Below are 25,116 nucleotides of genomic sequence, written 5' to 3' on the forward strand. Positions count from 1 at the left end.
ATATGGCGATTTCAACACTTGTTTGAGAGAAAGGGGAGGAAACTCACTTCTGACACATATGCTATTCCTAACGATAACACAGCAAGGGAATGTTATCATTTGATTAAATGTAGAAATTGATGTCATTATGAAATACTAGATAGCATTAAGCCAAATGGATTGCAAGATCATAACAAGGATAAAAGACAATTTTTAGCTACTTACAGCTACTTTGCAATCATAATAATTGTGTTTTTTTCTTTTTTTGTGAACAGATGTTCATGTTAAAAAACGTTAAGTCTGTTTTGTTTAATGACACCACTAGAGCACATTGATTACTTAATCATTAGCTATTGGATATCAAATATTTGGTAATTCTGACAGTCATTATAGGAAACCTATTTTTCCATTAGCAGCAAATGATTGTTTATATGCATTTTCTAATAGACAAGAAAGCACATACCATGGCCTTTGACCAGTTGTCGTGCACTGGTTGGAACGGAAAAAAAAACAATCAGTTAAATGTATCCACCAAGGTGGTTCAATCCTGCGACGCAAGAACCTCATGCGAGCACTCAACCGACTGAGCTAAATCCAGGAACATCTCAATAAAACACTTTGTTTCATGCCTACTTGTAACTGTTTCTGTGAGACTGTCACTGTGGGTCCAGTGTCGGCAGCTATCGGAGTTATCTTCCTTATAGTCGTACGACTGTTAGTTCCTACAGCAAACTCCATCAGCAGTGATCGCATCTCTCCTGGAAAACAAAGTACACACACAGTGTACATAAATTATCATTTCCCACAAGTCATGCAACTAGTACAAATTAGTAAATAGAAATGCTAAAAATCGGCTTGAACAACTTTTTTTTCACTTAATTGCATACAGCATTGATTTAATTTCTATATGTATTTTTTCTATTTTTTTTTTTTTTTTTTTTTAAATTAACAATTGGCTCGCTGGCTATTTTTTTAACAGATCCATGTCCGTATTCTACTTCAGTGAGATTGCAACAATTACCAACCTGCATAAGGACAACATGTGTAGACAAGATCCTGGGACACCAAATCATGACAATCCTGAAAAAAAAGAGTTTAAAACTTAAGGCTTGTTTTATTTAACGATACCACTAGAGCATATTGATTTATTAATCATCGGCTATTAGATGTTAAACATTTAGTAATTTTGACACAGTCTTAGACAGGAAACCTGCTACATTTTTCTAGTAGAGAATATTTTGTTCAGTATCGCGTCACAATTCGCTATGCAAGTTTCATAGATCACTACACAATTCTAAAACATAAACCAGTAGTTGCTAATAAATTTTCAATTGACTAGAAATGTTGCTAATCAAGCTTTGGAAAACAAAATGTTCCCTGTTAGTAGCTAGAGATCTTTTATACACACTTTAATACCACACACAGAACTTCAAAGCACCTCAAGAGAGTGCCCAACTAACTGAGTTAGGCCTCACCCACCCACTCCAACAGAACAGCAGACAGTGATAGAAATAAGCAGAATGTTTCACTAGTCCACCGGACAAGTACATCTACAAGCAATAAAGATAAGAAAAACTAATAAATGACTTTGAATAAATCAGAGCCAAAAAACCCAAATAGACGTCAGAACCAAACAGTGAAGGAAAAAAAGAAGGAAGTTACAGTCACATGACCGGAACTAGAGGGAGTATGCAGTAGAAGAATTTAGGCCATCCCATTGGCCATTAGGGATGTTTGGACCAGACTACTAGCCATAGGGGGCGAGTGCACTTGTTTGAGGACAGGTAATGTGAAAAGAAACTACTATTATTTTTACTTGTTCAAATAAGTTGTTAGTTTTATTCAAGTGCAAGGACAATGTTTTTGATTTCTCATTTTGACTTGTCCACTGGACAACCTCTGAGGTACACTTTGTTTGTCCCTGCAGATTATCACCTGTCAGGATAAATTAAAAAGTGCTTATTTCGAACACTGGCTGATACAATGGTGTTTAAAACAGCAGTCATGAAGCTCTAGTCAGAACTGAAAATAATTCAATAATAGACGATCTTATGAACCCATCTCACACCAATCTAATTAAAATTAGCTCCACTATTACATGTGGATCTAACAGCAGCCCATTGGAGCTCATGTCCAGTTGACCTTTCATTCGACCAATCAAAACCTTACTTGCAAAATCGTGCCAGTGATTTGAAAAGAATTTGAAAACATTCGGGATTATGCCGAGGGTATGAGAAAATTATTTGGGTGAATTATGAAGTATGCCAGAAACTAATTTCAATATAAAAGTTTATATAAAATTTGTTTCAAGACGAAAATAAATCTGTGATGGTATAGCCATAAAATCTGTTTATACTAATATACAATCCAGTTTATTACTGTACTTTTCCCCCTGGTTTTTTTTCAATATTGAAATAGACCAACAAATTCGCCTATTGCATAAATAGTCTCACCCGATATTCTTAGAATTTGTATGCTCCCAAATAACGCTATAAAAGGCAAAGTGTAATTGGTCGATATTTAAATTGTTATTTATAGATGAAATGTCACCTGGACATGAGAGTCCATGCAATGCTGTTAGATTTACTGGTAGTAGACCAGTAGAGCTAATTTTAATCAGATGGATCTCACACCAGAATGAATACATTTCTTTTTTTGTTAAATAACTGTTTTTGGTTTTTTATCTATTTATGATGTTTATCTGTTTGTCTGTTATAAAACGGTCAGGGACACATTGGCAAAATCCTCAAAGGTAATTTGTTTTCTCTTGGTCACGTACCACAGATCTGTTATGTTCCACATTGACTGGAAGTAGTGACAACACATTTGGTGGAGGTTCTTGGAAAAATAGACCACCAAGCATTCGTGTATTCTGAAATATAATTATAACACCGTCAACTAAAAATAGAGAACCAAGCATTCGTGTATTCTGAAATATAATTATAACACTGTTAACTAAAACAGACCACCACACATTCGTGTATTCTGAAATATAATTATAACACTATCAACTAAATAATAGATTATTTAATTAATGAAATGGTATCAATATTGTATCTAATTAAAGAACTATTTATACCCCACCACCATCACAAAAAATAACCTGAATTAATGAATGAATAAATTAATTAAATAATTTTAAAATATATCAGTTATTAGGTGTTAAACAGTATATGAATGAATTAATAAATAATCAATATCAGTATAATAATTTTACATTTATAATATACCATTTATAAGTACTGAAAATCAGAAAATGTTAGCGAGCATAATATTTTTGCAAATTTAGCGAGGCCAGACAAAATGCTAATATTTCATGACACTAAATTTAAGACGTGTACAATATCCTGGTTCGAAAAACTTTTGTGTGATTGTTTTGTCAGTGACTAACAGAATGGTTACTAGCTACTGATTGAACCAAAGGGATAGCAAAGAACAATAGTTAGCTAGCACACATATTGCTGCAATTTTCTACTAAATTTAAGTTGTTTGTAAGCAATATAACTAGGGATGGGACAGTTCGATTTTTTTTCTTCTTCAGTTTTTGGTCCACGATTCGATTTATTCATGATACTTTTCACAAGTAGTACAAGTACGCCAATTATTATACATACATTTTTATAAACTATTTTAAGAGTAAGAAATTTTATTTTTAATGGTCATTTGTAAAATAATTGCAAATATAAAATTATATCTGGACTAGAAAACAAAAATTGCATTTTTACCATGTCATGTTAGCGTGTTCAGTCTGGGATCCTTGGGCAATGTGTCCTTTAGGATTTCAGTTCAGAGGGTTGGCAAAATAATTTGGGGGTGAGAATGTTAGAAGGTCCGGGGATAGTCATTCCCGTATTTTTTTTTTTTTTTTTTTTTTTTTTAATTTAAATCGAAATTAACCGCAGTTAAACGGTGCACTGAACCGTGGGCCTAAAACAGTAGTTTTCGGTAACATCAAATAATCGTCCCATCCCTATGTATAACATCATACATCAGTATCGAAAATATTATTTCTGCAGATCCTATATCTTAAGGGTGTATACTACCAAATCAAATCCCATAGACGACAATAGTAACATATGCGGCTAAAACTCCTACCTGCAACGTATCAACCGACATAAACGCCACGGATATAAATACTACCACCCCTTACACTTAAAGTGAATCAGAAAAAAATGGGGGTCAAGCTGCTCGTTTCTGAGATAACGGGTAGCGTCTATGACTATCCTAGTTTCGCACAAAATTCGAGTACTTTTTTTTACAGGTACCCCATACATGTTTCAAGCACAAGGCTACTTGACACATTGGTACTAGATGAAATAAAATTGCACATTTATTTTACCCAGATGAAACTATTATTTTTTACAACCAACACACTCACATTTATAACCAAAAACAGGACTTGTGGTGTTCACTTCTCTATCAAAAGTTGTGTGCACCTCGAGCTTTGACCCAGCCGGAAGTTATTTGGTATAGTACTACCTATAAGCTCAGTTTATGTTGTTTAGTGTTTGATATGATGACCTCGCTAAAGTTTTAGGTCACTTAATTTGATTTTGCTAAATGTTATGAACGCTAATATTTTATGATTCAATAAAAGACAGTCTAAAGAGTTGTGCTTTTAACATTCGAAGAAATGCATAGCCTGTGCCAAGTCATTATATATCAGAAATAAAAGTTAAAAGTTGTTTTTGTTTTGACACCACTAGAGCACATTGATTTATTAATCATCGGCTATTGGACATCAAACATATGATAATTTTGACAGTCATAGAGAGAGAACCCACCCAATTTTTCCATTAGTAGCATGGGGTCTTTTATATGCACCATCCAACAGACAGGACAGCACATACCATAGCCTTTGATATACCAGTTGTGGTGCACCGGCTGGAACGAGAAATAGCCCAATGAGCCCACCAACGGGGATCGATCCCAAACCGACCGTGCATCAAATCAATTTATCACTGAATCATATTCTTACTGCTCATTTAACTGGTCTAACTAACTTAATTGATTTCTGTTAGTCATCATCAAAGATGTGATTTAAAAGTTGACCCCAAAAAATGGTACTCAAAACCTGATAAAACAAGAAAATATACCTCCAACAACCAGCCAATTAAAACAACGATGAGAAAATGCCCGTAGCAATTTCGGCCATCTTGAATGTCCTTCCAAGAATGTCTGGAAAACAATTACCACAAACATACTAAAATTAAACAAATTAATAAAAACAAAGAGAACATTTTAATTTAAAACAAGGCCAAGAAATAAGTCCTAATTCCCCAGTAAATTATTAGAAATATATGAAATAAGCTGGTAACGCACAATGGTAAAATCAAAATAAAATATCCTCAATTTATAAGGCCATGTTTTTATTTACAGAGTATTTCTTCCTCAAGAGCCAGTGGGATTATAATAAATAATTATGTCTTATGTATCTCTAAGTTTAGTACTGGAGAAAATTTGAATCGTTTTTTCCCTTTAGGAATGCTTAGCCTGACCTCAGACAAATGTCATATTCCTCCTTATGTTAGTAGACAATGGGATGGCTTAAAATCCTTTAATGAGTACTCTACTTCCTGTTCCCATCATGTAATTGAAACTTCCTTTTTTCCCCCTGAGCAGAATATGCCAATGTATGAGGTCAGGCTTAGTAGAAAAGAAAATTCTCTTCTTAATTAAACCTACTTCAGTATATGAATTAGAAGAGACAGCAGCAAGCGGTAATAGTCTGTGAGTGGAGCAGCGTAATCCATCATAGAGAGAAACTGAACCACCCAGGGAATAGTTACAACTAGTCGTTTAGAAGCCACTGCCATCTTCACATGTCTTGTGATGTCCAGCGGGCGTGGATTCTGTAAATATCAAGAAATATATGAATATTAATACTGATAAAGAAATATGCTGAAAGTTTATAAAAAAATCCATTAATAAGGAATGAATGAATGTTTAACAACACCTCAGCACAAAAATACACATCGGCTATTGGGTATCCCATTAATAAGGATGAAAATAATGTTTAATAAGGATGAAAATAATGTTTAAATGTTAAATGTAATTATTATTTATCACAATTAGGAATCTGTAAGTTTATGTCAAAGAATACCATGGTAACGAAGCAGTTTGTTTTTACAATATCAAGATAAAAGAAATGAAAATAATTTTCTTTGATTAACAGCACTGACTTGCTATTAAAAGTTAAAATTTATTTTGTTTCACGACACCACTAGAGCACATCAATTAATTAATCATCGGCTACTGGATGTCAAACATTTGGTAATTCTTCTACATTTTTCCATTAGCAGCAAGGGATCTTGTAGATGCACTTTCCCAGAGACAGGAAAACACATACCACTGCTTTTGACCAGTTGTTGTGCACTGGTTGGAACGAAAAAAAACCCCAGCTAGTTGAATGGATCCACCACGGTGGTTTGATCCTGCAATGCAAGCACCTCAGGCAAGCACTCAAATGACTGAGATAATCCAGTCGCCCATGCTATTAAGCAGAGTTGATTAAATTTGGCTCTTCCAGGGGTAAAAGTGGTTTATAATTTTCTAGGAATAAACACTATATTTTATAAATCATCTTACTTTGTTTCTCAGGGCCAGGTAGTCCGTCAGCGCGACATCCGGCAGCAGATCGGTGGTGAGGTATGGTAGAAATGTGATGAATCCCAGAAACTTTCCAACCAGTCTTAGAGTCAAGAGGCAGGCTTCAAACATTTCACGATCTTGCTGTTAAAAAAAATAAAATAAAAAATAAACTACTGTTCATACATTTTTATTAGAAATAATATTAGTTGTAAAATCAGCACATCCTAGAAATTGCTGGAAATGAACTTTATTTCTATAGTTGCAAACACTATCTTAAAACAATAAAAACATTTATAATGCATAATTTAGTTATTCCCTTGTTTTGTAAACCAGGGGGAAAATGTGTTTGTATACATTTTGTGTCTTCGCACCCTACTTTGTAATTTTCATTGCATACCAGCATTCTGAGAGTACTGCTAATGCAATACATGTCATCTACCAGGCCCAACAAATTTTCATATCTCCTAAGTTCAAGGGGTAAACCTTATTCTGAAACAGTACATGATAAAGCTATTCACAAAACTGTAGCTCACTATCTTGAGGCATTGTGAAAAAACATCCGGAAAACTATATGTGGGACAGCGCAGGGCTAGAAATGAAAAAAAAAATCTACATGCACCAGGTGCATGCTGAAAAAAAAGTTACATGCACCATTAAAATTCTGCATGCACCAAAAATAAGGTAAATCCTGTTAACAATGAGGAAAATACTATTTTAATTACTTTGATTACAGTGTTGATTTTTTTTTTTTATACGAAGCTATTCGGAATTATTCGGCAATACCTATATTTATTTATTAACAGTACCGGAACGTTATACAACTGCGTTTATTACTGATTCTTGATCAAATTTGAAATTTTCACCCAACGTAAAACGCCTTACAGAAATCTATAATAGGCCTATTACAAAAACATACACATATTTGTGTTTTGTATTAGGCAAGTTATCAACTTTTTTAACTCTATAAGATCTGTTGGTATAATATAAATTAGCCTACGGAATTCGACGAGAAGTTGCGATTGAAATAATCACTGGCTAACTTCGAGCCAACTACGCGAGTAACACACCTGCACGTTCGCAATCATCTGATCAAGTGCCCATATCTGAGGTCGAAAATGTTCAAGGCAGTTACGGTACTTTGTATTGATCACAGATCTGGTGGAGTTCAATTTGTCAGTGACGACAACAACTGTGTTATGCACGTGGATACCCCAAAGTCGGTCTAGACCACCTTCCCTAATACCGTTCACGGATATAACCGAGATATTTCTGGGAATTTTTGCAAATATATTTCACGGAAATGACCGAAAGGCGCCATTGTTGTAAGTAGGATTATGGGATACAAAATGGATGCGCCCATAAGATAAAAGTTATTGTTTTCATGTGGTGAACAGATTACGAACAAAATTCAACAACTTGAGTCTGAATCTGGTAGACAACAGGATACTAGTATACGCAATACACAGTACTTGAAAAATATTAGCATGCACCGCGTGCACACAGTTTTAAAAGTTACATGCACACGCAAAAATCAGCATGCACCGGTGCATGTACTAACACTGCATTTCGAGCCCTGACAGCGGAGACGAAACTTAAAAGACTCCTAAGTTCAAGGTCACAAACGTAAATTGCCATGAAAGTCAAACTTGATCTGTAACAGTACAAGATAAAGGTGTACACAACATTTCAGCTCAATATCCAAAGGCATTGCAAAAACAAAAGTCTAGAAAACTATATGTGGGCAGGGGCGGCACAGACGGCCATGGTGGAACCACTCTTGATAGAGGTAAGGCATGGTTGTACCAACTTTTTCTGTGTGTGTGGGTTATATTTGTTGTATCTGTGAAAATGTCCTTCACAGGTAAATTTAAAAGGATAGTCTGGCAACCTCGAGCTGTACCACTATTTTTTACACTGTGCCGCGCCTGGTGGAACGGACAGACAGATGGATCGAAATGTATAGCCCATCCAGCTGAACCGGTAGGGGACTTATCAGCACTATATAAATCAACAGTTATTCATTAAATTTACACATCATGAACATGCACTAAGATGTGTATTCACATAAAAACATGTTATAATATTAATCAAGTTTACAGTGTTCGTATTAACTGATTTACAAGTCAACAAGTGATAAGCATGGTCGCTGAAACATAATTACCTCCCCTTCCACTATCAATGAACCTTCGTGTTTCTCGGTGGAATGGCAGAATTCTTGATCATTCAACTGTGAAGTATACAGAACATTGGATATCAAATCCCAAGCACAAGAGAGAGACAGTGAGTGAGTGAAAATGAGTGAGTGTGAGAGAGAGCGAGAAAGAGAGAGAGAATGGGATGGAAAGAGAGAAAGAAAGAGAAAGACAGAAAAAAGAGATAGAGAGAAATACTGAGAAAGAGAGAAAGACAGAGAGAATGGGATGGAAAGAAAAAAGAGAGAGAGAGACAGAGACAAAGAAAGACAGACAAAAGAAAGAGAGGGAGAGGGGAAATCTGTGGCACCATTAACACTATCCTTGTTCCAACAAAAAAACCCACCAAGTGATTTGTTTTTTATTCACTTTCCCATTATGTTTAAACAGACCAGTACACACCACTGTCCCAATTTTTAAGTCTGTATTATTAAAGAATAAAAGAGAATACCTCAGTGACTTTAGAAATGAGAGTGTTGGACAGGTGTTGTATGAATGAGGCACTGGACGCTGCCATTATGAAGTCACGGAAGAACTCCTCGTAGCCTTGGAACCTGGGTGGTGGACACGGTCCGCCGGTACTGAATGGCTGGATGAACCTTTCTTGAAGTCTGGAGAAACCAACAACTCTGTCTTTATATCAGTGTATTTTACATATTGAGGTTTACAGCCATTATTCACAGCTGACATCAATTTAGAAAATAATAAGAAATTAACCTAAAAGCTAATTTGAGACTTGGTAAACACGGCTTTGAGTAAGAGATAAAAATAATTATTAATAATTTTGGGGGGAATGAATATATTAATATAAAAATTCTAGCACTGTGAAGCCATTTTATACTACATTTGTGAAGTCAATAAATTATTCAAAAAACAAAACAAACAAAAATGACACATATAGTTTGAAACACACACAAATCAGTGTTTTTTGCTTTGTCTGTTTATTCTAATAATGTCCCATTCTCCAAAATGTTATTTCTACATTTTATTGAAAGATAACTTCTTTTTTTATCATCCAATCAGAATCAGATAAATTACAGAGAAGCAGACATTTTTCAACTAGATTTACACAAAATCTGCTTAATAGCTGATAATATTTTTCATTGTGAAATTTAAACACAGGTGGTTAAATTAAAACAATCAAAAACATTGTCTACTTACTTTTTGAATTTTTCTGGGTTTGTTTTCTTCAGATGATTCAGCAGAGAAATTTGTTCATCATCTCCATCCATTTTTATTGATTTGTCTCCCTTACACATCTAAAAAGACAATTTCAGTATTACATTATTTTTGCAGGTATTATTAGTTAACCCTATGGCATGAAGAATGACATTTATGTCGCTTACAATTTTACAAGGAATGTGACATCTGTGTCGTTTTAGCAGTGCTGTGCAACAAACATGTTTTTTGACTATGCATTGTGTGCAAGTCATTAATTTAATAGAAAATCTATTACTAATAAAGGTAACTCTTACATAACATACTGCAAGAATTTGTTTACTTTACAACACAGAGTTAACGTTACTTGGCAATGACTTTTCACAAAGCAACTGTTATAAACTGTACATAAATGCTTTTAAATTCTACATAGTTGAATAATATATTATTTTTACCATTTTACAGTTGTTATATTTTTTTTATTTTATGAATTAAAGTTGAATTTAATTGATTTTATTTTTTATTGTTTTTTATCAAATTAATTCCCCTACTGAAGGTTTGGCTTAAAAATATATCTCCCCTTAAAAGGGTTAAGTATCAAACTTATTGTAAATGAAATACTTAATTTTTAATTTGCTACCAGCTCATATTTTCACTAAGCAAGATTTTTTCATATTATTTTCCAAAGTTAAAGCTAAGTTGAATTTGTTTAATAAAGTAAATTTACCAATAAGAAAATTATGTTGTTAATGGGAATTTGCCGAAATACTTCTGGCACAATTTGCCAAATAACTAACAATACTCTATTGATTAGCTTGAATCTTACATAAACATGTTTTTTTCATACATAACTTGTTTAAATTCAATCATGTGACTTCATTAAACAGAACTCAGGGGACCGAAATTTGAAATCTGTCATTACCAGTCTTTTGGCTATCTGGTTTCTGATCCAGGTAACCCATGATTTCTACTGAGTAACATATATTTGCTAAATCGAAAGGACCAATTTGTCATTTACATTAAAGCAGTAAGCCCTAGCCACCAGACCGCACAAAATATTTCAACTTTTACAGCATTTTAGTTTTTTACAGTTAACTCTTACACTTTACAATTTTTAGCTTACATTATCAAATTTATCAAATCCAGTGAGTTTCAGGACATTGTGGTGTTTGTAGTATATCAAAAACAGGTAAGTATCTTAGAACAGAATGGTTGCTCAGATGAATGTTTGTGCCCAACAAACAAATTAATTAATTAATTTATTTATTTATTTTCACTGAAAATGTTATGCCAGTTCGTATGGGTTTAAAACTCAATAATGTTTTGGTTTTTTAGATACTAGTATGTTTATACAGATTATGTATTACATATACAGATACTGATTACGGAGAAATGGAATGTGCGTGTAAATCCTCTTCGCTGAGCTGTACAGACAGTCGGACTTGGAGTTAATACTGGGGCGGGACGTAGCCCAGTGGTAAAGCATCCGCTTGATGAGCGGTCAGACTGGGATCGATCCTCGTCGGTGGGCCCATTAGGCTATTTCTCGTTCCAGCCAGTCAACCACGACTGATATATCAAAAGTTGTGGTATGTGCTGTTCTGTTTGTGGGATGGTGCATATAAAAGATTCCTTGCTACTAATGGAAAAATGTAGCAGGTTTCTTCTCTAAGACTATATGTCAAAATTGCCAAATGTTTGACATCCAATAGCCGATGATTAATAAATCAATATATTCTAGTGGCACTAGTGTAGGAAGAGGTGGGGCAAGGGAGCATGTGCCCCCCCCCCCCCCCCCCACCCACTTTGTAGCAGCATCGATGGTTTTTATATATTTATCAGGCCCGCAGCATGGTGGACATTATTGGAGGGGGGGGGGGGGGCAATTGAACAAGTGCCCATTACTGTAACTCGCCGTTAATCTCGATCCGTTAGTCTCGCTACAACTTTTACATTCAGTCGAGATATAAAGGTTATAAAAAATAAAAAAAACCAGCCAAAATTATGGGGGGGGGGGGGGCGGCCACCCTGACCACCCACCCCTCCCTCCCACACACACACACATAAACTTTTTGGCACCTTCCTACACCTGTGAGAGGTGTCATTAAACAAAACAAACTATTAACTTTTTAACTGTTGATATGTTCACCTGGTGTTAGTCTGTTTTTACTCTCATGGCACTTTGTTATTTTATTCCCCATGGGAAGTTTAAAGTTTTTAAATGAAACATTGTGATTTTTAGATAGTTTTAAGACAATTTTTCATTGTTTTAAACTTTTAACTAACATTTAGTTCTCACTGCAGTGAGCTGTAACTGGAACAGACAAGCAAAGTTTTAAAGCAATTTTTTCTTCTTTTTTTTTTACTTTTAACTGTAAACATTTAGTTACTCACTGCAATTAGCTGCGACTGGAACAAACGAGCAAAGTGGAGATGATTCGCGAGGTCTGTCTGGAACTCGACAAGGGAGTGAATCCTGTTTGCCATAGAACTGACCATCGACCAGCCAGGAACCTCACGTTTGAGCTCCCACTCTCGAATCAACTCGTAAAACAGGTCTCTGAAATAGATTGCATCACAGTGGTCACCATCTTTGAAGGTAGGAGACTGTTTGAAAAGAGTAGGCACGTATATATCTACTGAAAACAGATGTGTGTAAGTGTAAGCAAAAATTTTTTAATTAGGAGGCAGTTGAAATAGCCACTTGTTGCCGTGTAATGAACACTCTAATTTCTGTAAAATGGGTATTATTAGCATGTTTTTGTAATTTTCACGTTTTTTGGAGTTTTAATTCAACTACGAAAATTACACATATGCAAATAGGCCTAATTACTAGAAGAAAAAAAACAGCAAAAGAAATCAAGAAGACAAACACAACACAGTAGGATACATTATCTGTACTACCAATATGGTAAAACAATAAACACAAAATACACCAAACTGCTACGAAACAAATAACAATGACTAAAAACAAAACAATAACAACTGTATGATCAACAGAATGAAAAAGATTGACAGAAATAATGTTCCACAGTGATTAATCAACCTTCCTGGAAATGGTCAAAATCAAGAATGACACTCACGTGTACGGGGCAACTGCATGATGCATATGCAAACTAGTGTGTTGATAAACAGACCTGAACGTTCTTTACTAGGATGTCTGTGGTCAAAATGTATGTTTGGTCTAATAGTTGATATTAACATTAATATTTTAGGTTCCCCTACCTTTTTTGAAGAGTAAATTTTAAAAACCCATGTCTAGTGTACTTTGACGTCTGGGCTTTACCGGTTACATGTTATCAAGATATATATTAATGCGTTCATATCATTAGATAAATGTACTTCTATAAAAACCAACAATAATTATGAGAATTCTACATTAATGTACACCTTTCCTGTTGTTTATCAAGAAAAATATAAAAGTGTATGGCTCAAACATTGTGCAGCTGCCAGTCTGGCAGTGTGAAAAACATAGAACTGGAGAAATGTTGGGAGTGTTTTCTCTTTTTAGAATATTTAATCTGACCTCAAACAATGGCATCTTCCCCTATGGATATTAGTTAACAGCAAATGGGATGGCTAAAATCTTCCAATGAGTCCTCTGCTTCCTGTTCTGGGTCACGTTACTGTAACTTCCTTCTTTCTCCTTCAGTGTTTTAGTTCGGACATCTTTTTTCTTTACTCCAGTCAAATCTTTCTCCTTCGGATGAGACTAACATCCCTAGAGGAATATGTCACTGTTTGAGGTCAGGTTAATTAGAAAAGAAAATTTTCCATGTCATCTGCTGCCAGATCTGTGGATCACATCAGCACAGATGAAGTATGTTTTGTCACAATAGATTCAGTGTGTTTTATTTTTGACCGGTGCCATACTCGTCAGACCCAGACACGGACCCAGTGTATTTTGAGCCTTATAAGATTAGGGCCTCTACGAGTCCAAAATATTGGACTCCAAAATATTGGACTCGAGTCCTCGAGGGTCAAACTTGACCCAGACCAGAGTACCCGATATTTACACTAGATAATGAGACTAAGGAATAAAGTAAAATAGCAATAGCATTATGCATCATAATTCCTGTGCTCAACATGGATGCCAAATTATGCCATTGTATTGCATTTAGAAACCAGTTGATATGTTCAGTGTTGTCACGGACGGACGGACAGTTTAAAAAGAGAAACTAGCATATGGTCATATAATGATTGTGTAACTTATATCACTGATTATCTACTGCTGAAATTATTGTGCTACATTGTCCATTGTATTATAGTTGATCATTGTATTCCACCCTGTACAGGTACTCGTGTCCTGTGAATGGACTCGAATCTTGCTAGACTCGACCTGTGTCCGAGTACTTGAATACTCGTGGAGACCCTATATAAGATGTTTTTAGCCCCAGTCTGTCAGTGCCAATTTCTACCACCACATTACACACACACACACACACACACACACACTCTAACTAATGAACCTGTTTAAACCAAGAATTATTTATCAGTGCTCTCACCTTTGTTTTTTAAACTGATGAAATGATCTGTCGTTAGGAAAGTTTTTACGATTATCAGTATCGGCTTGAAAAGAAACACCACCAATAGGAGACTGTGGAAAATGGGACATTTTCTGAAATCAAGACCAGATAATTAATTAATAAAAATTAACCAAATATAAGAAAACAAGATAATTTGCATACGCATACTTTATAAAGGAAAAACGTTTAAAATGCTTCTCAAATTGTTTTGATCATATCAATAAGAGCACTCATAAAAAGTAGTATCATGAAGTAATAATAATAGTAGTTTACTTTTAATGATGTCGTTGAAATCATTTATAATTTTGTTTTACAATATGCAAAGGGAAAGTTCTAGCTATAAAGGTTAACGTTAAAGTTTTGTTTAACGACACCACAAGAGCACATTGATTTATTAATAATTGGCTATTGTATGTCAAACATGTGATAACTTTTGTTTGACACAGGGTCTTAGAGAAAACCTGTTACATTTTGTGCATTAAGGATCTTTATATGTACTTTTCCACAGAACATATCATGTCCTTTGATATACCATTATAAATGAGTCACTGGTTAGGACAGCAAAAAAACAAAACAAAAAACAATCAAAGAATGGCTTCAATGAGATGATTCAAAGCTATATATGTATGCACCGTTTGCCACGTCATGCAGAATAATTTCAAAGAATGAATGACTGAATGTTTAACAAAAAAACACCCTGGCTATTCAGTGTCAAACAAAGGTAATTGCATCAACATGATTCAAAGAAGTCAAACCTTCACAGAACTGATTGTGTTGTACACAGTCTGCAGTTTGTCTTGGAGTGTCGGTGAAAACGCTCTCACTCTCGGGTTGTCACAAAGGCATTTAATGGTACTTTTGTCTAGAAGTTGGAGGATGCTTTAAAAAAAAATTAAAACATTCTAATCATTTGATATAAGTAGCAGTTTGAAATGAAGATACAATTTGGGATGGAGATGGGCTTTGAACACGGTTAATTGTTAAGTGCAATTATGCAAGGGCGTTAAAAAAGAAAAAGGTTTTAAAAAATAAGAATGAAAAAAAAAGAGATGTTCCAATTAATGAAATTTGATCAATTACTGTATAATACTTCATTTTCGAGATTTAATAATGAAAATTTCATTTTCGAGATTTAATAATGAAAATGAATCATTTGTGAGCTTTTTTTTTCAAAAATCCCCTATTCCCCTAATTAAAAAAACAAACATAAATAAATAAAATAAAATGAAGCATTAAATCTTATGAAAACATTTATTGTTTACAGTTTAATACTGTAAGCTTGTTAAACAAGGAGCTAAATATGTGCAGTTATTCATGTTAAAAATTAGTATTAAAAAATGAACCTAAAAACAGAATGAAATTTGAAGGTGCAATGCTAGTTCAAGTTTAATTTAAATAATATTTATGGTTGTCAAAATACTAGATTAATATGGTTTGCGATTGACCAACAAGCAAAACCTTACGTACCCTGTACTACATTTTAACATGCTGCGGTAATGAGTGTTTAACATGTGTGTTGCTTTTATCCAATAAACTGATCACCAACACTGGTAAAAGAAGTTTGTTTTGTTTAACAACACCACTAGAGCACATTGATTTATTAATCATCAGCTATTGGTTGTCAAACATTTTATAATTTTGACATATAGTCTTAGAGAGAAACCCTCTACATTTTCCCATTAGTAGCAAGGAATCTTTTATATGCATATACTTTTACATCGCTTTTTTGACTCAACTTTTAAAGTGTCGTACCGTTACTACTAGCCTAGTACGGTGTAAACTGATGACATCTGGCTGAACAAAGCTACATCCTATTTTTCATCCAATTTTCGTCAGCCTTTATTTTTGTGTCAAATTTATTTTTTAATGAATTTTATTCACAGGCAAAAATTAATTCCATGTGAAAATAAAGTATTTTACAGCAATCAAGCACAAATTTCATGATTGGTAACTTCTAGTCCATCCCATGGGGAACGCTTTTTTTCGTGCTAATTATTTATTTCTAGTGATGGGAATCCGTTGAGATTTCTTCATCGATCATCGGTTATAATCAGTCAGCACCAATCGATCAATTTTAGATTGCACAATCAGTTAGTTTTCCATGACCATAAGAAGGCTTTTATATATATATATATATATATATATATATATATATATATATATATATATATTATAAGGACCATGTACCTCTTGTCCTATTTTTGCATATAATTTTAAACTATGTAATATCTATGTTCTTTATGTACTCATGAAAACTAACCCAAACCCAAGCATATTTACATTAATTCTATCGAGGAACAATTACAGTTAATATTTTCCCACACAATCGACTATGGATTTTTATAATCAATCATCACATCGTAAGAGCCAAACTGATCAATCTTCAATTATAATCGATGTTTGAAACATCACTATTTATTTCTTATAAATTGGACACAAAAATAGTATTTGTTTTTATTTCCAAAACACTTTTACTTTTCTTCTTGCGTCAAACGAAACGGAAATTATTTACAAAAAATGTTTTTATAGGAGGATGGGACGGACTATAGTTATCGCGTCCTTGGTGCAGTAATAAATAAGTTTACACTGTCACTCTTTATTACTGATAGACAACAAAACAGAAATGTTTTTTAAATCTTACTTAATTTGCTTTTCCAACACACTGACAGCAAAATACACAGCATTATGGACTGTCAGGAAGTACACCATCTCTTCAGTTTCTGAAAATCAATTAAATACAATTAAAATATCACTTAAAAATCCAGTTGGAAAAATGAATAAACATCGACAATTGTTTACTTCCTTTACACAGTACAGTAAAGTATGTTTAGAACGAACACGCTTATAACAAACTACCGGTTAGAACGAACTGATTGTAAAGTCCCGATTTTCTCCCCTATATATTAGTAATACATTTTAATGTATAGAACGAACTATGTATAGCGAATTAACTGTTAAAACGAACCAATTTTGTGGTCCCAAATAGTTAATTCCAGTGTAAATAAGTGTTTACATAACGAACCGTGAATACCGGAAGCATTACGTATCAAACCAATCAGTGTAAAACGCTGCAAAGCCGTGGGATCGACCACACGACCGCACTAAAACAACAGCCTAAATAACTTTTGTTTGTCTGGACTTGGGAACAGGTATCAATTAAAGGATTAAGTCACTAATTATACCGGAACCGTTACGTATCAAACCAATCAGTGTTAACGGACAGCTGAGCCGTGAGATCAACCGTACTCCAAAAACAGTCTGACACGTTCAACTCAATATATATATACAATGATATTAATCAGCGGTAATTAATGGGATTCTCTTTGTTTGTTATAAATCCGTGTCAGTTTTTCGTTCAGTATGCAATCATGACGGAAGATTATCTCACTGCAGACGAGCAAGTTGTAATCACCGAACAGCTGACAGATGACGACATCGTTTCAGAGATTATCGGAAAACGAGACGGCCACAGTGATTCTGAACCAGAGGACGATACACAGGAGCCACCCGAACAGCCAACGCCCACAGCAGTTGAAACGCACAAGGCACTCGAGACAGTCAGACTGTTTTTTCAGAGCAAAGGAGATATTCGATTGCCAGTATTTGACAGCATTGCGGACATTGACTCGGCATTAGAAGTTATGCGTCCAACGCTAAGTAAACAAACCACGATTAGTGATTACGTAATTCACTAAACTCTTTTGATGTGATCTTTCAGTAATGTTTTGTTGTATTTATTGATTGTAATAAATGATATATTTTTTATAAATGTCTTATAATCACCAAGGCATTTTTTATTTTTTTTACTATTATATTGAGTTCAAAATTCAAAATGGCCGACTTTCGGAATAAAAATTACCAACTTCTGCAAATGTGTACAACGAACTACTGTTATAACGAACCAATGAAGCTGGTCCCTTGCAGTTCGTTATAAGCGTACTTTACTGTACATATATAACAGATAAAATTTATAGTTCTTGTTTGTTGGATCCCAATATTTTTGTGGGAGTGTACTCATACATTTTCAAGTTTAGACCTTTAGAACTATGAAAGGAAGGAAATGTAAATATTTAATGATGCACTCAACACATTTTATTTATGGTTATATGGCATTGGACATATGATTAAGGACCACACAGATATTGAGAGAGGAAACCCGCTAGGGCTACTCTTTTTGATTAGCAGCACGGGATCTTTTATATGCACCATCCCACAGAAAGGACCTGGTACTATTAATTTGAAGCAAAGTTTGGGGTCTCCTCCCACCCCCAACCATTAGATTTCCCCCATGTTACTTTCAATTCTACAACTAGCCCTGGCGACAAATGGGTACACTTACCTAGTTCCATATCTGTCATTTCTCTGCCTTGGGTAGTGAGTAGCTGAGTTAGGAAGTATAATTCCTGAATCACATTAGGAAACAGATGTTCTGAAAACAAACACACAGTAAGTATGAGAAAATATCCTTGATCGATTCAATGGGTAGGTATAAGACCACTACACCCTCTTCTCTTTCATAACCACTGACAAATAACCCACTGTCTTCTATAGTTAGCCCAGATAGCTGAGGTGTGTGCTCAGGACAGCGTGCTTGAACCGTAATTGGATATAAGCACGAAAATAATTTTAAGAAGAAGAAGGGTCCGACATCTTTTAGCTGGTGGTTCTGTCATGATTAAATGCAAATTGAAAACGGCAGGATACATGTAGCATCGTTACACTTAGTACAAATGTACATTATTACATAAAATAAATACAAAACACATTCGAGGTTAATCCTTGAATGGAGTGACTAAACTTTAGGTAGAATTACCAAAGACAATACACGATTCCCAATTTATATGACAGTATTTACCTATGTAACTATTATTAATTGACTTCTCTATATATACAGTATAAATGAAATGTGTAACCTTGCAGACATCCTGAATACAGCTCTGCAAGAATATCCAATATCTCTCTGTTAGTGACCTCATCAGGGTTGGCCACAACAAACTCGGACCCTGACAAACTACGATCCAGCATTGCCTTGGATGGTGTAGTCACTAGCACTCCTGGGATTGTCTGTGAAACTTTAATCGGTGTTTTACCAGTAGGATCCTCAGAGGCTGACACATCTGGCCAGTCAGCAGACTGATGATTTACCTTCATATGTCTGCAGATGAAAAATAAAAAGTTTTAAGCCTAGAGCAGATGAGAGCCATCAGCTGAACACAAAACTTACTCAAGACTAGGGTCTCCACAAGTACTCAGGTGTGGGTCGAATTTTAGCAAGACTTAAGTCCTGTGAACCCGTTTAAGGAAGAGCACTGTCATTAGGCATACAAAAAAAATTGTGTGTTTCCGGTTTCCCGACCGACCCTAATTTTACGCTGCGACCCTAAAAAAATTTGACTACCAAAATATATATATATATATATATAAAAAACCAAAAAAAAACCAACATCTACCGCGACTTTTGAAGTCCGCAAACTAGGTTCGTAACACTTAGGTTTAAAAAAAAAATAATAATAATAAAAAGTTCCTACCTATCTACCCTATTTTTTCCAGAGATGAAACCTGAAACACACATATTATTTTTTTTGGCCTTAATAATGTTTTTTACATCATTTTGTTATATGCTTGCCACCGGTTACGTTATAGAGCTATGAGACATGGAGCATTTTTAGAAATATGAGAAATGCATTTTGTGATATTAAAAACACCAGGATGACCAAAAACACTTCGAATGCATGGAAATGGATAATCTAAACCATAAAATCTAAGTAAAGTATGATTTCAGTCATATCAAAAACGGCTCTAATAAAAATAAACCCAATCATAAGTGCCCCTACTTGGTGGTTATCAGTTTGAAATCATTTGAAACTAAACACTGCAGTTCTCTTACTAAAATCTTTCTAAAAATATATCCTTTAATTTCAAGATTTTAGGCTATGTAATTTTACCCTTTGTATCCTTCTTGCAAAAATCCTGACTCCATATTATAAATAACATTTAAACCTTACACGAGCTTGAGAAGCAGGGCTAATTTATGTGACTTAACTTAGAGATTGAACGTCAGAATTTGTTGGCCATAGCAATTTTGATCATGCCTAGTAGCAATTTAAAAAAACAGTAACTTTTGTCTAAACTATGTCAGTGCAAGCTGATTAATATTCCTGAACTGGACATGGCTGTGTTGCTATAATATTTACACCCACACGCACATGCACATTTTTGCACAATAGTTTGAATAATGGTTAATGCCAGTGACCAAATTTCAGACTAAACATATACAAACATATACATATATACACACACCCCCACATACACCTACACATACATACATACATGTATATAGATGAGTTAAAGAAAAGAGCATAGCTCAAAAGGTATCGTGACAAGTCTGCAAGCTGCGGGCAATTCGGTGTCATAGGTTTGAATCCCAGCAATGGCATGGGACAATTTGTGAGGCCAAAAAGGATTTAATTATCCCAAACACCAGTGCGTTAATATCTATGTATGTAACAGTCAACCTCGACATACATACAATATATAGATATTCATACATCAATACATACTAGCCAGTACCAGGTGTGCCCACTGTTTCGTGCACGTAAGTCGGATCCACCGCATAGCTTGTAGGCCCCATGCATATAGTTGAGTATCCTTTTTATGGATGGCTCAATAGCTCAAAAGGTACCGTGGCAAGTCTGCAAGTTGCGGGCGATTCCCAGCAATGGCATGGACAATTTGTGAGGCTAGAAAGGATTTAATTATCCCCTGCACTAGTAACAGTCAACCTCGACATACATACATACACACAATATATAGATATTCATACATCAATACATGCATGCATGCATACATGCATACATACATTCATACATTCATACACACACATACATACATTCATACGTACACATACACATTCATTCATACATACATATTCATTCATATATACATATTCATACATACATACATACATACATACATACATACATTCATACGTACACACATACATAATAACACATATACACAGACAGACATACAGATCTATGATTTTAAAATTATGTTCAAAGCTTAGCCAAACCTGAGGAGTTCTCTTTCTTTAAATGTTAAGTTCCCCTGGCTACTTCCATTTTCTCCACACTTCGTGGGTGCAGATACATTGCATGGATCTTCATATGGCGCATTCAAGAAACTGGAAGATTCAAGTTTCTTGGATCCTGGCATCAAAAATGTAGGCTTTATTCGTCTCGATGGTTTTTTAACAGCTTCGGTCACCCCATATGTATCAGCATTCGCACTGCTTGTTGATACATTTCTTATTTTAGACTGTGCATCAGAACTGAAATAAGCAACTTTTATTAAACAACATTTAGTGAAATATCTTAAAATATCAGTGAAATAAAAGTGTTATCAGTCACTCAGTGATCCACAAAAAAACCCAGTTAATGAATAGATATTAATTAAGATAAAATGTTCCACATTTATAGGGTCAATTCCAGTAAACATTACTACAAGTGTCCCAATAATGTAAATCTTTCTTAAACTTATACAAATTCTATTGAAAATGCAATCGAAATCTGATCCAATTGGTAACAACCAACTATAACCAACCATCAATGATGAAATGCTAAGCAAATTCCCACCACTAGGTAGGTAACTACAGAGAAACCTCTCAAGACCGGACCCTCTGTAAAGTGGAATTCTCTCAAAACCAGATGTTTTACAGAGTCCCTTTCTAAAAACCAGGACAGAACGTAACCTCTCTAAATCGAATCCCTCTAAATACCGGACATTTGTTTTGGTGCAAAGGGTACCCGGTTTAGAGGGGTTTCACCAGACATCGAAATAAGTCGTTCAGGTTACCGGGAGGTTACAATGTGTAAGAAAAGTCAAAAACGGTGTTTCATTCTCGACAAAAATTTCAACAAACTGTAGTTTCGTTTCCAAACGTAAACCAGCCAATGCATTTCGGACTTCAGCGTTTCACAGGGTTCTCACGGACCCGGAGTCCCGGGTCCCTGACGCAGCGACCAAGGATGGGACGCACCATATTGCATACATGTGCGTCCCTGCGGACGCAGTATATTTTTATTTTTATTTAACTTCAATATGATTTGTTTTTAAACATCTAAATTTACTGTGAAATAAATCGGCAACATTCATAAAAATTCTTGGAAATTAGTGTTAATTGGTACAATCAGCTGGTCACTCCAGAAAGCCACCCTCATCAATGCACCCACTTCGTGGAAATTAACTCAACCACGTGACCCAGATTTACAACATTAACCGGTACGACAAAACATGACTAATAAAAAGTAAAACTTGTTGTTGCTAGTAATCAAACATTTAATATAAAAAATGCAACATGTCTTAAACAGTATTTCATGTTATTTAATTGCATTTTCTAGCTTTGCGACAAACAGCTAGCAGTACACAACTGAATAGTAGACTAGCCACGTGGACATGCAAACAGCGCTTATTCACACCGCGAGGCGGATCAACTGAACAAAACTGGTTAAAAATGTTTGGTTCTAAAAATCGCGATAGTATTAGAAAAAAAATTATTTCGCCAAACCGAAAATTCTTTCGCAATATTTTGTTTTCTTCACATTATTAGTTGAATATAGAGTTACCTGGTATTTGTTTATATTTTATCATACATTTTAATAATAAAAAAATGTATTCATGTTCATGTACTTTTTATTACGACATAAAAACCATTTAAATGTCAATGTTTTTTGTGTTGTCAGTTATACAATTCACTTGATATTTTATTGGATATATCAATTCATCTTCAAATGTGGACTCTCCTACATTCCTAATGGACTCTCAAAATATAAGGTCATGAGTCCATGGACTCTCAATATTTTTGGATGAATGAGAACCCTGGTTTAATTTTCTCGTAAGGAATTGCATCGCTCACTTGTGCAATTGCAAGCAATTATAGTCATTCCGCATTTAAGCAGCATCCACTAGATGAATTTACTTCCGCGTTTCGTTTTCTTGTATAAAATTACACCGATGTTCGTGCGCACTTGTGCAATTTCAGCAATCCGTGTTTTCATTTACTTCCGGATTTCGTTTCTCGTACCAATGTTCGCACGCACTGATACAATTTCACAATGTGCGTGTTAAAAGTAGTAGTAACAGGAATTAAATTCTAACTTTCATGTAGTTGTAACCTATAGGTTACCAGGCTATATTTTGTGGTAACCTGTAAATGGGTTACCAGACACAATGCTTATTTCGATTCCTATTTCACTGTAGTTTAACATGCTCATGTACCACAGGGGTTTCGAACACGCCTACCACAAGTCCAGTCTCCGATATGACCAGGGGCCGGACTCGGGGCAGGAGCTTCCCACCAGTACTTTAGCAGATCTACAATGGACTTGATATTAAATATTTAGTTACCTTGGGCTTTTGACACTCCTAACAGGTGGGAAGTCACTGAAACTTTGTAGACTGAAGACAGGTGACCCTTGTTTGGCAGTGTTTCCATTATTTCCTGCATTCTGAAGGTAGAATAAACCCTTCTTCTTGTTACAGCTACGTCTGTTTGTCTGGCCTGTCGGAGATGGGGAACTCTCACATGGAGAACCTTCTCTGCTGGAACCGGTCAAGCCTTTTCTCTTTTGCTTACCAAGTTCTGGCGTTTTCAAAAATTCTCCAAAATTAAGCTTTTGTTTTGTCCGTGGATTATCGTGCAACTGTGAAGGAGGAGATTTGTGTGAATTTGTTTGACTACTGCAGTGAGAATATTCTGTTTTCAAATTATTTGCTAATTTGTGACATGCAGTTTTGTTAAAGAGGCGATATTTGTTGTTGTTGGAAATGTTGTAAGCTGCATTGTTGTTGGAAATGTTGTAAGCTGCCTCGGGTGATACAATGAAATGTTCACACCCAGTGCTGGACCTCGAATCAGTTGGACTATCGGCAAACAGCTTGACACGATTACGGCTCTCCTCTTTTCTCTCACAGTCCCGAGTTGGCGTCTTCACTGGTGAAGGGTTACCAGCCTTCCCATTCTGTAAAAGGCGAAGTGTTTGGTAGCGCAAGTAGTTGAGGAAGTATGGAATGAACTCATGGATATGGTTATATTCGCACAGCTTCTGATGCATGTCACCCTGAAAAAAAGAAAAAAAGTAGACCCCAGTCAAAACAAGTTAACAAGCTGCACATTTTGTAATGAGATATGATTATGAACCTGACATCTGTCATCGTATAATATATATAAAGTTTTTTTGTACACTGTACTGGACTACGAACCACATTTCCTTTGATCTAGTACTTAGTTTGTGAAAAGGGGCATTTCAGGGTAAATTTTTTGTGACGGACGTGACATTTTGAGAAATTTGACACCATAAAACTGTTTCGTTACGTGACGGATGTGACATTTTGTCACCATTCAAAGTTACCAAAGTTTTGTATTTAGACTTGTCAAAACTTTGTTACTGAAAATGTCCTCGAAATGTGAAGAAAAACCTCACCAACGAATGACAAGCAGACGACAAGAAATAGGATGTTGATTGCGCGAACGTGCTCAAGAAAACAAACTGAACGGAGTTGGAAGCATAACGCAATTAGGGACATTGACGATACCGAGTTGTCAGATTGGGACTAGAACAATATGAACTTAAAGCGCTGATGGTTGTCTTTGTACACATGGAAATGTTGAT

The 25,116-nt window shown here is 35.1% G+C and overlaps 1 protein-coding gene across 1 annotated transcript in view; it reads right to left on the minus strand.

Annotated features, from left to right (window-relative positions):
• LOC121370309 (codanin-1-like) overlaps window positions 1-25,116 on the minus strand; it is a 36,680-nt gene that overhangs the window by 11,335 nt on the left and 229 nt on the right. Inside the window, exons 2-18 of the mRNA XM_041495450.1 lie at window positions 23,852-24,564; window positions 21,519-21,776; window positions 19,360-19,601; window positions 18,786-18,875; window positions 17,088-17,166; window positions 15,202-15,325; window positions 14,426-14,538; window positions 12,315-12,480; window positions 9,924-10,021; window positions 9,214-9,373; window positions 8,732-8,797; window positions 6,568-6,711; window positions 5,665-5,831; window positions 5,076-5,157; window positions 2,759-2,851; window positions 1,005-1,059; window positions 613-737 (exon numbers count right to left, since the gene is read on the minus strand). Of these exons, the coding sequence (XP_041351384.1) occupies window positions 613-737; window positions 1,005-1,059; window positions 2,759-2,851; window positions 5,076-5,157; window positions 5,665-5,831; window positions 6,568-6,711; window positions 8,732-8,797; window positions 9,214-9,373; window positions 9,924-10,021; window positions 12,315-12,480; window positions 14,426-14,538; window positions 15,202-15,325; window positions 17,088-17,166; window positions 18,786-18,875; window positions 19,360-19,601; window positions 21,519-21,776; window positions 23,852-24,564 (2,775 nt within the window). The remainder of the gene's footprint in view (window positions 1-612; window positions 738-1,004; window positions 1,060-2,758; window positions 2,852-5,075; window positions 5,158-5,664; window positions 5,832-6,567; window positions 6,712-8,731; window positions 8,798-9,213; window positions 9,374-9,923; window positions 10,022-12,314; window positions 12,481-14,425; window positions 14,539-15,201; window positions 15,326-17,087; window positions 17,167-18,785; window positions 18,876-19,359; window positions 19,602-21,518; window positions 21,777-23,851; window positions 24,565-25,116) is intronic.

This window comes from Gigantopelta aegis, chromosome 4, assembly GCF_016097555.1.
Source record: "Gigantopelta aegis isolate Gae_Host chromosome 4, Gae_host_genome, whole genome shotgun sequence".
Taxonomy (NCBI): Eukaryota; Metazoa; Mollusca; class Gastropoda; order Neomphalida; family Peltospiridae; genus Gigantopelta; species Gigantopelta aegis.